Consider the following 15,538-nt stretch of genomic DNA (forward strand, 5'->3'; position numbering starts at 1 on the left):
TAATAGTAGTCAATTAAATTAGACATTAAACAATTGAAATACAATTCAATTAGACAAATAGACATTGAAGGTTATTTATAGTTGTGAATAATTCAGTTTACTCAGCTCTGACAGCTGGATAGAGACTTTGATGGCCAAATATGTGATGTGATGAGTTCATAGGGGAATGGGGAGTGATCTGATCAAATCATTAGAATAACTGGAGATTCTGGAATACTTTTCAGTTGATTGAACAGTCTGCAAAACTGAGATTTTGCAGAAACAGTAATATATTGTGGGTTTCTGAATTGTGGGTCTCAATATTTTTGATATTTGTATTTTGTCATACAGTTGTATTTCGTCATACAGTTGCTGCTGATGGTATCTACAGAAAGAATAGAAATGGTGATGTTAAACATCCCTATGTAGCACCTCTGTGCAGCATGATATTTGGTGATATGAGTCAGTATAAGTTAGTCTTGACTGTGACCTTCGGTGTTTGTGTAAAGTTTTGTTCCAGTTTATAAATGATTCTCAGAACCCTAATTTATCCGATGTGATAATAATGCCCATTTGATTTTATTAAGGCATACTCTGTGTCTGCTCCTTCTGATTTGTGGAGAAAAGTGTATGGCATTAGTGCCTGGGTGTGTTTGATGAAGCCAGTAAACATATTTGCAGGTAAATAAAATGTTCCAACAGTTCCACTTCTGCTGAGAATTTTCCAAATTGGGCTTAGTATTTGGAACATTGAGTCAAACACAGCAAAATTGTCTTGCTACACATCTAATTAGATTATTTAAATAATTTCAGACTCATCCTAGTAATCCTCTTCACTTCTTGATTTAGATGGGTCAGATTATTAAGAGAATAAAGAATAAACTTAAAAAAAAACCTCTAAGACACCATGTTGATTATCAAATATATTTACTGTTAGGACTGATTATATTTATAAAATCAACCAGAGATTGATTTGTCATGCTACTAGAGCCCTCTGAAACTGGCAGACTTTCATGACTCCACACCCTGGTAAAAATCTGTACATTAGAGACAACCATACAGAGCAGCTACAATCAGTTACAATACCATAAAGTTGTGCATCAGAGATGACAATTTATTACCTAAACCCCAAGTTTTATTAGCCAGCCTTTACAGGCACAGCAGTCCTTAAAGATATCTTAGGGTAAAAGTTAAACATTAGTAATAAAAATAATCATGTAGGCATGTAATACTTGAAGAATATAGAAAGACATTTGACATATACCATATTTTTTATATTAACTTTTATATCAAAACATACATCAGAGACTGGAAAGAAATCACAAATGGAATACAGTACCATGGTGTTGCAGGTCGAGCATGAAATTAGTTATGAAGTGTTAAATTCAGTCATAAATACAGACCCCCCCCCCCTTTTTTTTAAATAATCTGAAAATAACATACCCAAGTTTGAATATTATCACCCATTATCACCAACCCATGAGTTAGGTTCAGGTGAGCTGTTTTTGCTTCCAGTTAAAAAATTTGTTTAGAAAGACATTTTGTGCCCTCTAGTGCATAAGGATGGAACTTCATGGGCCAAAGTAAACAAAAGCCCACAAATTATAATTATGATTACATGTCTGGCATTTACTATTGATTTATTTCTATTATCCACAACAACTTCACAAAGTATCCAAGTCATTATATCTCAAATATGAATCAAAGATATTTAAATTATGATCTAAAAAGATTTCAATTTTGTATACCATCCAAGCATATATTATAAACAAAGCATAACATCCAAAAGGTAATAAATTAACATCATTTAGATTAAAAATTAAAAGTATCTGATAAAATTAAAAAACAAAAGTTAAACAACAACAATAACACAAATGTCCACTGCTTCTGTAATCTAGCCTAAGAGGGATATGTAGTTGTCCATGACCCAGTAGACTGTGAATGTACACAAAGTTGCAAGCAAGCCCTTATGAACAGTACAGAACTGTTACCTGTGGGACAACATATGTGTTTTTAGATGCCCTGACTGGGTGAAGGCTCGATCACACACACTGCACTGGAATGGCCTCTGGCCTGTGTGAATCACATAGTGCCTCTTTAGTTTAGATGGAGCTTCAAAGCTTTTGAAACAAACTGCACACTGATAGGACTTCCTGAGTCTCTTTTCAGGACACTGGACTGGACATTTGTGTGTGTGTAGTTTCTTTAGTGTGGCAAAGCAGCAGCTGCAGACTGGACAGATAGGAAGGTCATTTGGAGGCTCTGTGATGTGTTTACCCGAACCTTCCTCAGCAGTTTCCTCTTTAGGCCCTCTGAGCCATGTTTGCTCTGGCTGGTCATAACTGAAGCCCACTCTGCCACAGTCAGAGTCTGCAGGAGATCTATTGGAACCGTCTTCAGGAACACAACAGTGGTTCCCCTGTGAATTCTTCCTCTCCAATCTTTGCTCATATTGACCAGGATCAATTGACTGGACCATTTCTTGTTCCAGACCATCCAACACTAGACTCATAGAGGTGTCTGCTTCATGTTTGAATGTGGGGTGAATAAATCTATCCCCTTGAACATTCGTTTCTGTCTTGATCTTGCTGTTTGCAGTATTTGAACTGGAAGCAATACATTCACTGCACTGATTACTTGCATCAAATTCTTGAGAACTGCACTCCTGATGATGAACTTGCTGTGTGTATGTGCAAGCACCAGACACAGTCCCACAAGCAGAAGAGACAGAATTCTGATGTTTCAACAAGTTACCTACGATCATAGTTCTGTCTTTTCTACTGTGGACCCACTGGTGACACTGTAGATGACTGAGCTGCTTGAATGACTTGTAACAAATCTGACATTCAAAAGGTCTGATCCCTGTGTGACTCAGCAGGTGTCGAGAAAGCTTTGAGGGAAAGTCAAACGTTTTCAGACAAAACATACACTGATTCTTATTTCTCTCTTTTTGTTTGGATGAGTTTTCAGACAAAAGCTCAGCAGAGGGAACTGTGTACTGTTCTCTACAGTCCCTTCTGACTTCTCCTGGAAAGCTGGTGGTCTCTGTATCTTGTGGACATGGCAGAGGTGTGGGAACTCCCTCTACAGTGTGGGAATGGGATATGTCATCATTTATCAGTGCTTGATCTTCACTGCTTTTCACAAACATACAGTCTGGATCAGCTTTCTGTGGAACTGTAAAGTTTTCTGAGTCTTGTGAGCAGTTATTTATCTCATTCAAAAGCTCTGATGTCATAGGGACAGCTGTAGCCTTCAAATTAGCAGTTCGTTTGTAAGTCCCTTGACACATTTTTCTTTTAAATGTGTGAACTTTCAGGTGGTTCTGTAAATGGCAAAGCTGTCTAAATGACTTACTACAGATTGTGCATGTGAATGGCTTCACTTCCATGTGAATTAGTGAATGTCTTAAGAGTTTGGAAGGGAAGTCAAATATTTTCATGCATGTTGTGCATTGGTGGCCACATTCTTTAGTTTGATTCGTTATGTCTGTGTGGTGAGAAGTTTCAAATGCAGAACAGGCCAAATTTTCACTGGGTATGGCTCTATATGGGAGAGGTGCAAGATCTCCTGGCATACATTTTGGAGGTGCTGTATAGCTGGCTGAACTATCAGCTATATCGTCTGTAGCATCTCCCTCTCTGCTGTCACATATAAAGGGCTCCTCACCACTCACAATGACCTCTGAGATACTTGGGATAGCATTGGAGTCTTGAAGGCCCTGTCTGTCTACTTTCTTCTGACTTAAAGTACAATTAAATATTCCTCTGCTTTCTCCTTTACATCTGTGAACCTTTAAGTGGGATCTCTGTGTGAACGCCCTGCAGCACACCAGGCATTTGAAGGGCCTTTGCCCTGTGTGGACCAGAATATGACGCCTGAGTTTCGATGGTGCACTAAAGCATTTTAAGCACACTGTGCAGCAGTGCCCTTGTTTGCTGTTGTCTCTGGTTCCTGTATACTTATAACCTGAACCCTGTCCTAAAACAGTTTTGTCATTTGTTCCAACAGGTGACAAATTAACACCCTTATTCATGGCAGCTGGGGCTGCTTTGAGCTTATCAACTGAGTTGACTTGCTTTGGTTGGTGGAGAGTCAAGTGTTTTGCTGATCTTAACTTTCTGCTGAGACTGTTGCATACAAAGTGTTTTAGCTTAGCCTTCGATGCCTGATTGGAACAGGTCTGTGTCTGACTGATGAATCTATGCAGCTGAAGTGAAGAAGTCCTTTTTTTCCTGGGAACAATGTGAACACTGTAATGTGCTTTCAGATGGGCCCGCTGCCTAAATGCACGGCAGCATAAAGAACACTGGAAGGGTCTCTGACCTGTGTGAATAAGACAGTGCCTTCTTAGTTTGGATGGGGCACTGAAGCACTTGAGGCACAGGGGGCATTCATGCACTATTTTACTTTTACTCAATTTTTCTATGACATTTAGATTGTTTAACTTCACCATTTCAGCATCTTTAGAAAATAACTCCACATTTGTGCCATTTTCTTTTGTTGGGGTCACTGCCGAATCATCCTCAAGAGCTTCATTTTCTTCAGACCACTGTCCCTTTAAAGGCTGCTGTGTACTCATGCTCGTACTGAGTATGAGTGGATGACCCTGATACTGAGAGATGCTACTGATATCAACATTCTCTGATTTACTTTTCACTTTGATTTTTCTCTGTGAAAAATGAGTCGTCATGTGAATTTTCAAATGGGTTAGCTGACGAAAAGCTTTGGTGCATAACTGACAGCCAAAAGGCCTCTGACTCGTATGAATCAGCATGTGCCGCCTAAGCTTTGAAGGTGCAGAAAACACTTTCATGCACACAGAACACTGGTGGGGTTTCGTCATTTTGAGCATCTTTGCCGGTGCTATGTTTTTGTAAGAACCACTCGTCATGCTCTCTGATTGCACATCATAACTGCAAATTATACTGGGCTGCTCCCGTTTTTCAATACTTAATCCAGGTTGGATGCGGTCTGGAGTTCTGTTTGACTCAGAACACTGGTCTTTCTCAGGGCAATCATTCTCTGCTTCGGCCATGTCAGTGAGCTCACTGTAATTCCATTGTACAAAGTCAGACATCTGCTTCTCTGCAATACGACCCTCAGCATAGTTTTGCTGCTGGGTATGAGGGCTCATTGAGAGGGAGTGTCCGTGATCTCTTACATGGTTCTCAACTGGCACTTGCTTCCATTCATTGTCACTCCGTGTCAACACAGCATTGTACCATATATTTTGTTCAACCAGGTTGTTCTCTGATATCTCAGTCTGATCTGAAATGGTCGCCTGCGGTCCAAGATGAAGGCCATAACTTCCCTCAGAGTTTATGCAGGTCACCTGGGAATCTTTTGAAGTATACAGTGAAGCATCTCTAAGCTTCATGTGACTCTCCAGGTGTCTCTTCAAATGAGTTGACTGTCGAAACGCCTTTCTACACACAGAACAAGTAAAGGGTCTCTGTCCAGAATGTGTTAGCTGATGTCGTCGAAGTTTTGAAACAAAATCAAACTGTTTCAAGCAAACTGAACACTGGTGTGTCATATTCTCTTCAGATGTTGCATTGTGCATGCACAATCTTTCCCAGATCTTAAGAACCCTTTGAGTGTTGAGCTGAAAAAGAGAATTCACATGTTAATTAAATTAAGTTAAAACAGAGGTATTATGGCCAAGATAAAACATACATCTTAAGTCCTCGTACAGCAGATTCACAATAAACTGATTCACAATAAACTAAATCAACAGTTAAACTATAATATTTAACCTATAGTTAACTATCAAGAGATTAATAATTAACGACTGAAAATCAGTTGTATAGCTCTGTATTCTGTTTAATATAATAAGATGGTGAAAACCATTAGCTTCAGTGTTACCTCAGTTAAGAAATATTGGCAACCCTTTTTCTAGTCCTGACGTTGTAATGACTAAGTTAGCTAACGATTAGCTAGCTAGGTAGGTAGGTAAGTAAGTAGCTAGCTAGCAAACTGCTAATATTGTGTCACGTTTTGCGATAAACAGCAGCAAAAATATTTACGTCCACAATACATTGTTGTTACACTCCAACGATATTTCCATTACTTACAGCAATGACTTTGGTATGTGTAATAAAACTCCAAAATGTAATATTTCAACGAGACATCAACCGCACCGTTCCAAAACAATCCATTTTCCGTCTTTTAAATATGGACGGATGGAAACTGCTGTTGAATTAAACGTTCCTAGCCATCACAAACCTAACCAAGGATAGCATCCACATTTCATTCAAGTGAAAGTCATTAGTTGGTAACAAAAACATCCTATTTTTTGTTTTGCTTTGATATGCATAATCTGATTACCTCGCAACGCTCATGTGCTTCAATCAGAAATGTTTGTCAGAAAGTAAAAAAAGCCAACGGTATTTTGTCATTCTTCTTTTAAGTATCAAAATAATTTACATTTTTTTGCTGTTCTGATGTCAATTAAATATACTTTTAAAGCTAATTTTGTTAGAAACAGCTGGAAGAAATAAAATAAAATATTGTAAAATCTTATTTTGGTCCATGTAATGCTTTTCCATCACTTGAAATACCAGTTTTGACTGTGTCCTTGAACAGCAACCAGATGACCTAATATAAGTCCCACATGGTAAAGCAGATGATCACTATGGTAGAGACTTCACAGTATTTTACACCACTTTGGTATGTGAACATTACTTCTTCTTGATTTCCATATTAATCAATATAAGCCAGCAGACGATATTGACATAACAAAGATATTTGTTATGCTTGTTTATGATTAGGGCCACTTTAAGAAAAAAACAAAATACAGTTCCTTACCATTAAGAGTGGTCATACTAAATGCAGAAATATATGCTCTTTCCTGTAATCAACTTTTGCTTCAACAGTATGAGACGGGTTTATCCACTCATATCTGTGTGTTACAACAGGGTTTTAACAGAGATCACTCCAGTATTTCCACAGTGCCCATATACAATCAATTTTTTATTAAAGATCAAAAACTTGTCATTTGAACACAAGTCCATTACTCTATAAAATTATAGGCATCTGATGCTTGGCCAAATTTATGGGTCATCACTTTTTTTGCTCATGTCGGATTAAATTATCCATTATCCATCTTTTATAAGGAAAACTGGCCCCTTATTATTTGAAGCCAAACACAAGATATTTAAAGATTATTTAAAACAAATCTAGAAATTGCTAGAAAGCATCAGATGGTTATTTATTTTCACGGGGAAACCTTCACCCTCATGGTGTCGAGTATAAAGCTAGACTTGTTATTTGCAGTGCAGTAGAAGATGCAAGTGTTTTGTCAAATAAGTGATACTTTTGATTGAAGATCACATTTATTTATTGAAAAACAAGCTATTCACAGATAATTTTGATCATTATTTATTCAGAGTATTACAAAGTGAGGAAAAGAGCATAATAAAAATGTCTGAGTTTAGATTACATAAACCATTTTATAGCTTATACGATGTTTCTGATGAAAATTTGCACATTATACCTTCATTCAAAATGTTTGATTCAAATGCATTAATGACTGCAAGGGAGAAAAGATAAAAACATTTTTGAAAATTATTTTGTTTATTGGAATTCATTTTATTCATTAGCATTTTCACTGTACAGTAGATTTTGTTGTAGACAGTTTAGTCAGTGAAACTAATACTACTCATATAGTAAATAATTTAACTTAGAGGGTTAATTAATCACTGAACTTTTTGCTCTGCAGGAGAAGATGATTTGCCAAGTGGCTCCTGAGCGAATGTCGGAAGAGCGGCTAGTGTGCTGGCAGTGCAGGAAGACAGGACACCATGTCAGTTAATGCTGTGAACCAAGGCCAGTGGTGAAATAGAAGCGGGGCTGCTCAGCAAGGGGTGAGTAGCCGTGGGAGGGAACAACTTTCAGTTTGGATGCCACAGCTATAAAGATTGGCTGCTGCCACAGATTTTAGGTTGACTGCAGTGTAAGCTGAAAGAAGCTCACTGCCATCGTTGACACCAGTTGTCAGTGTGACTGCTACCAGGTGGTGCTCCCTCACACTGTGCACAGCACACCAGGTGACAGGGAAGCGACAGTGGTCCAACTAAAGTTCATCACCGACTTGGCAGCCAAGTTGACATGAGAAGGAGGAAGTGGCTTCTGATTATGATGGTGGTGGTGTGGGGTCTGAGTCAAATGCATGAGTTCTGGCTCCTGCCTATACAGGATGGGTGTATACTCTGCTTGGTTTTCTTGGTTAAGCTTGACCTTAATAAGGAAACGCTAGACTTAAAGAAGAGGCAAGTGAAGCTATCAGCAGCAAGGAGTGGAAGCAAGGATTCAGGGTCCCCTTTCAGTATGCCCTCTGCTTTCCATGAGTGAAGCTGCCAGTCCTGGATCAGTTACACATGCAGCATCAGAACATATTGGTGGATCTCCAGGAGCAGGGAGATGTGCACATGATCAGCAACCTCATGGAGTTTGTCTACTTGTAGTTATATTCATAAGTAATCTTAAAATGGAAGTTTTATTGTACTTATTGTTGATAGTAAATTGTACATCTAAACATAGGGTTTTTTATTGTAATGATAATTTTGTTGTTTTCACAATATAAGCAGGAATAGCATAAATAGAAGCACTACAAAATGACAAAATGACGCCGCCATCGTCCTCATACCAAAATATAAACAAAGGCTGAAACGGGAAGCTCCGGTTCAGAGGGAGGTCACGCGCTGGACAGAGCAATCGGTGGCTGCTCTGCAGGACGCTCTGGATGACGCAGACTGGGACATGTTCCGGCACAGCACTGATGATGTCAATGAGTTTATGGAGGCAGTAGTGGGGTTTATTGGGAAACTGGTGGATGACATGATTTCAAGAACCACCATCAAGAAGTTTCCCAACCAGAAGCCCTGCGTGGACAAAACCATCCGTGAGGCTCTGAACTCTCGCACTGCTGCCTACAACGCGGGGATCATCATTGGGAACATGGACGAGTAGAAGTCTGTGGCATACAGAGTGCGCAGGGTGGTGAGGGAGGTGAAGTGGCGCTATGGGAGGAAACTAGAGACACAGTTCCAGCAGAGTGGCTCTAGATCCCTGTGGCAGGGACTACGGATGATCACGGACTACAGGAGCCCACCCTCCGGACTGATGAGTGCGGATGAGTCTCTGGCGAACGAGCTGAACACATTCTTTGCTCGCTACATCTAGCAGCGCTAATGCTAACATCGCTAATGCTAACAACGCAAATGGTGCTATTGGTGTAGCCAACGGCACATGCGCAGAGCCCACCATAGAACAGCGCCCTCTCATCATCACGGAGAGTGACGTGAGGAGAGTGTTCAAAAGGGTGAATACCAGGAAGGCGGCAGGACCAGACGGTATCTACAGGAGAGTCCTCAAAGCCTGCGCAGACCAGCTAGCCCCAGTATTCACCGACATCTTCAATCTCTCCCTGATGGTCAGTATCATCCCATCCAGCTTTAAGCGATCCACCATCGTCCCCGTCCCGAAGAAACCTCAACCCTCCAACCTCAATGACTACCACCCTGTTGCCCTCACATCAGTCGTGATGAAGTGCTTTGAAAAGCTAGTCAGAGATTTCATCACATCTTCAATGCCAGCCTCCATGGACCCGCTGCAGTTTGCATACCGCCACAACCGCTCCACTGATGATGCAATTGCACATCTGCTCCACACCACACTGACCCACCTGGACAAAGGGAGGGGTAATTATGTTAAAATGCTGTTTGTTGACTACAGTTCAGCATTTAACACTATCGTCCCCTTTCTACTCACTACTAAGTTGGAGGATCTAGGACTGCATACATCCCTGTGCGACTGGATCTCCAACTTCCTAACAGACAGACCACAATCAGTACAGGTGGGCAACTGTGTCTCATCCACCCTCACCCTCAGCACTGGAGCTCCTCATGGTTGTGTCCTAAGCCTCCTGCTCTACTCACTATACACCTACGACTGCACAGCCACTTCCAGCTCCACCATCATTGTGAAGTTTGCTGACGACACCGTTGTCATGGGCCTGATCTCGGACAATGATCAGAGGGCCTACCTGGAGGAGATTAAACACCTGGAAAACTGGTGCCAGGAAAATAATCTCCTCCTAAACATCAGTAAGATCGTGGATTGCAGCAAGAAGCAGGAGCGGCACTACCAACCTGTGAAGATCAGTGGAACCACGGTGGAGAGAGTACCTTGGCGTTCACATCTCGCAGGACCTGTCCTGGTCCTGCCACACCAACTCCCTGGCAAAGAAGGCTCGTCAGCGTCTTTACCACCTCAGACACCTAAGAGACTTCAGACTGCCCTCGAAGGTACTGCGGAACTTCTGCACCTGCACTATCGAGAGCATCCTCACGGGCAACATCACAGTTTGGTTTGGGAGCAGCACCAAGCAGGACAGTCAAGCAAAGGGTGATGCGTTCAGCAGAGCGCATCACTCATATGGAACTTCCTGACCTGCAGACCATCTATTACAAGCGGTGCCAGACCAAGGCCAGGAGGATTGTGAAGGACCCCACCCATCCAAACAATAGGCTCTTCTCTCTGTTGAGGTCAGGGAAGCGGTTTCGCTCCCTGAAGACCAAGACAGAGAAACTGAAGAGGAGCTTCTTCCCACAGGCCATTTGGGCCCTGAATCAGGGAAACTGATAAACTGTGGGGACCACCACAACCATGTAACTGTAAATATGTCAATTGTAAGATGGAACTGTACAATGTGTATATACATATGTACATATCCATATATATATTGTACATTGTGTATATAAATATATTATACATATATTGTACATACATTGTAATATATTTTGTATATATATATATATATATATATATATATATATATATATATATATATATATATATATATATATATTTTTTTTTTTTTTTTTTTTTTTTTTTTTTTTTTTTTTTTTTTCCCTATGCCCTATAGATATATATTTTCCCTCAGTTTGGACAGAGCACTCTCAAACCATTTCACTGCGAGTTATACTGTGTATGACTATGTATGTGACAAATAAATCAAACTTGAAACTTAAAACTTGAAACATGCCTTGAAATTTACTGCTGATACATATCTCAACAGGTATCTTGCAACAGTGGATTGCTTTCAGCTACCATGTTGGCCACAACATAGTGGCAGATGCTGCAAGGGCCATTTGGGATTCCCTGGTGGTGTATTACATGCCAGTCCCAAAGGATTGGAGTGACTGCATCACAGTGCAACAAACGCTGGACCTTCCTAAACTCTGTTTGGTCTATTGATGAGAAACATATAATGATCCAGGCCCCAGTAACTCTGGATCACTCTTCTACAACTGCAAAGGGACATTCTGCATTGTCCTCTTAGCAGGTGTGCATACCAAGTATTGCTTCTGCATCAGAGATGTTGGCAGTTATGCGAGGAACAGTGTTGACCCTGGCTAACTACATGTTTGGTCATGCTCTTTGTGATGACACTTTCAACCTACCTAAAAACACATTACTACCTGGAAACCCAGCCATGTCAAAGAGATGTCTTAAAATAATCAAGCGCTAATGCATACTGCTGTGAGACAGAATGTGAGCAAGTGCAGAGAAGAACAAGATTTATTAGGGGCAAATCAAAAGTCATGGTTGTTAGGATAGTCCAGGGTCAATTTACCCACATGTAGAGTATGAGGATACATGTTAAGATCAAGGGCTAGGATACAAATGAACAACTAAACACAATCAGCCGCTAGAACAAAACACTTGGAGGCTTGAGCAAACGAAGGTGAGAATTAACATACAGGTTAGAAAAAATAAACACGACTCACATACATTCAGACACAGGCTCAGATATTCAGACAGACATTCAATGAACAGCCAAGACACAGGGAACCAGACAGGCTTTAAATGTATGAACTAGTTAACTCAAAATCAGACACAGGTGAAAGGAACAGGCATGAAAAAACAGACCAAGGAACAGAACAACTAAGATGTAAAGGAGAACAGACATGACACGGAACCACGGAAACAGTGACGCCAGGAGGGTGGCCATTCATAACAGAACCCCCCCCACCAAAGCATGCAACACTGGGGCATGCAAAAACCAGAACACCCAAGGCACAAATAGGACTAGGATGAGATACCAACAAGCAGACCGGGCAAGATGCAGAGCAGGGACAGGACCCAGACAAGACACAAGGACAGACAGAAATCGGAGACTAAACAGGAGCAGACAAGGGAACAGATACAGAAACCAGGGGAACAGGAGCAGACAGAACAGCAAGACCCATGAGCAGAAGCAGGAACAGACAGAACCATGGGAACAGGACAAGAACCTGGAACAGACACAGAAACAGGAGCAACAGGAGCAGAAGCACAGAACAAGAACTAGGAACAACACCCACAACAGAAGGACTGAGGAAGACAAAAGTGTCAAGAGGGAGGATGAGGAAATGCAACAAAACAGAGCAGGGGCAAAGGGACAGGAACAAAAACAGACAAGGGCCCCAGAACGGACAGGTTTAGCCAAAGGAGTCCTAAGCATTTCAGGGGCTACCTGTAGCAGCTATTAGGGGCACAAGGAAGTCTTGAGTAGCAAACATGGAGACAGGCCTGACACAAGGCGTGGGGACAGGCAGAGCAGCTTCTTCCACTCCAGGAAAAGGAAGCGGCAGCACAGCATCTTCCACACTGGTAACAAGAATAGGAACAGGCTGTATGGTGTCCTTCGCACCAGGAACAGGAACTGGCAGGGTGATAACCTGGGGACAGGCAGAGCAGCATCTTCTACACTGGGAACAGAGCCTGGCTGGGGGTCCAGCAGTGCAGCAACTATAGCCCACAGAGTTCGGAGAGTTCTGAGGGCATGGCTCAGGTGGTCAGTGGCAGGTCTGGGAGGTCTGGGTGCATGGCTCCGGCATTCAGTGGCGGGTCTGGGGTGATCAGCAGAGGTTTGTCAGATCCAGATGCTTAGCCATAGGAACAGACATGCAATGTCTTCTATGCTGGGAACAGGAACAGGCTCAGGCTGAGTGGCATCCCTAAACAGGCTGGGCGGCAGCATCCATTATGCCAGGAACAGGACTGGAACAGGAACTGGAACAGGATGGGCGGCGTCTCTCTCCCCAGGAACAGGAACTGGATCAGGACAGGTGGCATCTCATGTCGGGAACAGGAACACACTGGGTGGCTTGTGGGATAGCTACAGATACAGGTTGGGTGACCGAGGAGGAACACACAGAGACAAAACCTTCTCGGGTGGCTCCCAAGGCTCATGCGAGCGATAGGGCGTTCACAGTTGTGCTTTAGTGCACATTGAGTACTTTAGCCATGAATTGTCTGTGCATTCACTCCACCTACTCACGTCTTGCAATGCAGGCCATGCCTGCCTACAGCGTTGGTCAAAATGGGTAGACTCTTGGCGCTTACCTGGGATCTCATCATTGACAAAATACATGGGATCCTGTATTTTCTGGGAACGACGAGATTCCTGTGTACACACAATAAGTGTGTACACAGGAATCTTTGTGAGTTGGAGGAGAGTGGTTGAGGGTGAGGTCAAATGCTGTCAACAGTGGAAGGATGCAGGAGGAATGCAGCTTGTCTGATGGAAGGTTGAAGTCTCCAAGAAGAATGAGTCGATTTCCTTCAATGGGGAATTGACTCAGGAGGATATCAAGCTCATCAATGAAGTGATCTTGGGAACCTGGAGGGCAGTACCTGACAATGATATGAAGTTTGGTGGGGGAAGACACTGTAATGGCATGAAAGAGGAGATGGAAAGAGTAGAGAACATTAGTAACCTGTGCCACCACCTCTGCCAAGACGCCTCGGAGAATGTGTAAATGAAAAGGCAGGGGACAGGGCAGCCAGAGTCGCCGGGTTCTCAGGGGTGAGCCATGTTTCTGTTAGAGGAAGGAAGTATAGGGAGTGGAGGGATGCTAATGCTGAGATGAAGTCAGCCTTATGGACAGCAGAGTGGCAATTCCAGAGCCCTCCTGCCAACAGGATCTGTGATGGTGCTGATCGTTGTGAGTAAATGAGGTTGCTGAGATTGTGACATCTGTGATAATAGCATTGAGGAGATCTGTGGAAATATGGACAGAAATTTTGAGACACAATTCAGATGCTCGATTTGTGGATGCATGAGATGAAAGATCGAGATAATATGAGAAGAAGATACTTAGATGAATTTGCGAAGTCCAGTAGATGAGATGTAGATGAACTGATTGAAAGCACAACATAGCCTTCTTCAGGTGTTGATTACATATACATCTGTAGTGAAGTCGTCCTAATTTAACTCAGTTCAATAAAGTTCAATAAGTGCTGAATCCGCCCCACAAAACTCACACCTAAGACCAAGGCGAAACTACCCCTGTAGTGAGTAATTACAGCTAACAAGCAACTAACAACTAGCCTAGAATTTAACAGAATGTAAGGCAGAAGTAAGTGAACTCAGAGCCTACCTTAACCAACCAGAGGATAATCCCAGAGAAAAACCAAAGCACACCTACACACTACACAAGCTAGTCCCTTACACCTACACACTACACAAGCTAGTCACTACACCTACACACAACAAAAGTTATTCCCTACACCTACACACTACACAAGCTAGCCACTACACATACACACTACACAAGCTACAAAGAATTATGTGATGATTTGGATGGTTGTACTTCTTGTAATGACAGTTGGTTTGGACTAATGTAATTATGAAGGAGAAGAAGCTTATGGAAAGGGGCTCTCTTTTCCTCTTTGATGTCTTAGTCATGTGTGCATGTTATCTGAGGAAAGAAAAAACTTAAACCGCTATATTCCATTTGTGCCCCACTGCCCTTCCTCCATATATTCCTGACATATATTCCTCCATAAATATACACTTATATGCTTAAATATGCAACTTCTTACTTATCAAGATCTTTTATGTCAATTCCTGTTAAAATACATTGTTGGTTTAGTTGTAACATCTTCACTGTAAATGTTTTAAATTGTTTGAGATGTTTTAAGAATTTTAGATGCATTAGGAAAGCCATTCAGCCATTTAATAGTCTTTTAGATAAGATGGGGCCAGAGTTGGAATCAGTTAGCAGAAGTCCACTGCTTTCCAGGTCTATTTGTGGAGGGTTCATATTCTGTTAAATAAAATTTCAGCTTCAGGAAATGGAACAACAACAATATAGATACACTGAAGATAACTATTCAAATTTAAAGTCATGCTTAGTTCATCACACTCTTCTGATGATCCAGGTGCAACAGCTGACTGGGAGAGAAGCTGCCCTTTGTGTAAAGAGGATGATTATCCCAGCCTTCTCCGAGTATGTCAAGGAGGACATGCAGGCATGGAAGGAAGGCACAGTGGCAGAAAAAGATGTGCAGGCTGTTGGACAGATCAAGGTGACTCTTATCCTCTAGATGATGAAGCACATTGTAGATGCAGCTGGTGACTGCTGTGAATACACCCCACAAATGCCCAGTCCTGGTTAAAAATAAAAACTGCCATCAGACTGGTTATGTAAAAGGAAAAGGGTTCATTCATAATTATCAACATTTTCTGCTCCATGATCACCCTGCACACAAAAATATAAGTTTG

At 41.8% G+C, this 15,538-nt stretch overlaps 1 protein-coding gene across 1 annotated transcript; it reads right to left on the minus strand.

The window, feature by feature from the left end:
* Positions 1 to 925: 925 nt before the first annotated feature.
* On the minus strand, positions 926 to 6,143 carry znf770 (zinc finger protein 770). Its single transcript, XM_027000765.3, has 2 exons — positions 6,057 to 6,143; positions 926 to 5,587 (listed from the first exon to the last, which is right to left on the minus strand). Exon 2 carries the CDS (start codon positions 5,543 to 5,545, stop codon positions 1,967 to 1,969), a length of 3,579 nt encoding a protein of 1,192 aa, XP_026856566.3. The 5' UTR covers positions 5,546 to 5,587; positions 6,057 to 6,143; the 3' UTR covers positions 926 to 1,966.
* Positions 6,144 to 15,538: the final 9,395 nt, after the last annotated feature.

The sequence above is a fragment of the Electrophorus electricus genome, chromosome 7 (genome assembly GCF_041902795.1).
Source record: "Electrophorus electricus isolate QZ-2024a chromosome 7, ASM4190279v1, whole genome shotgun sequence".
Lineage (NCBI taxonomy): Eukaryota > Metazoa > Chordata > Actinopteri > Gymnotiformes > Gymnotidae > Electrophorus > Electrophorus electricus.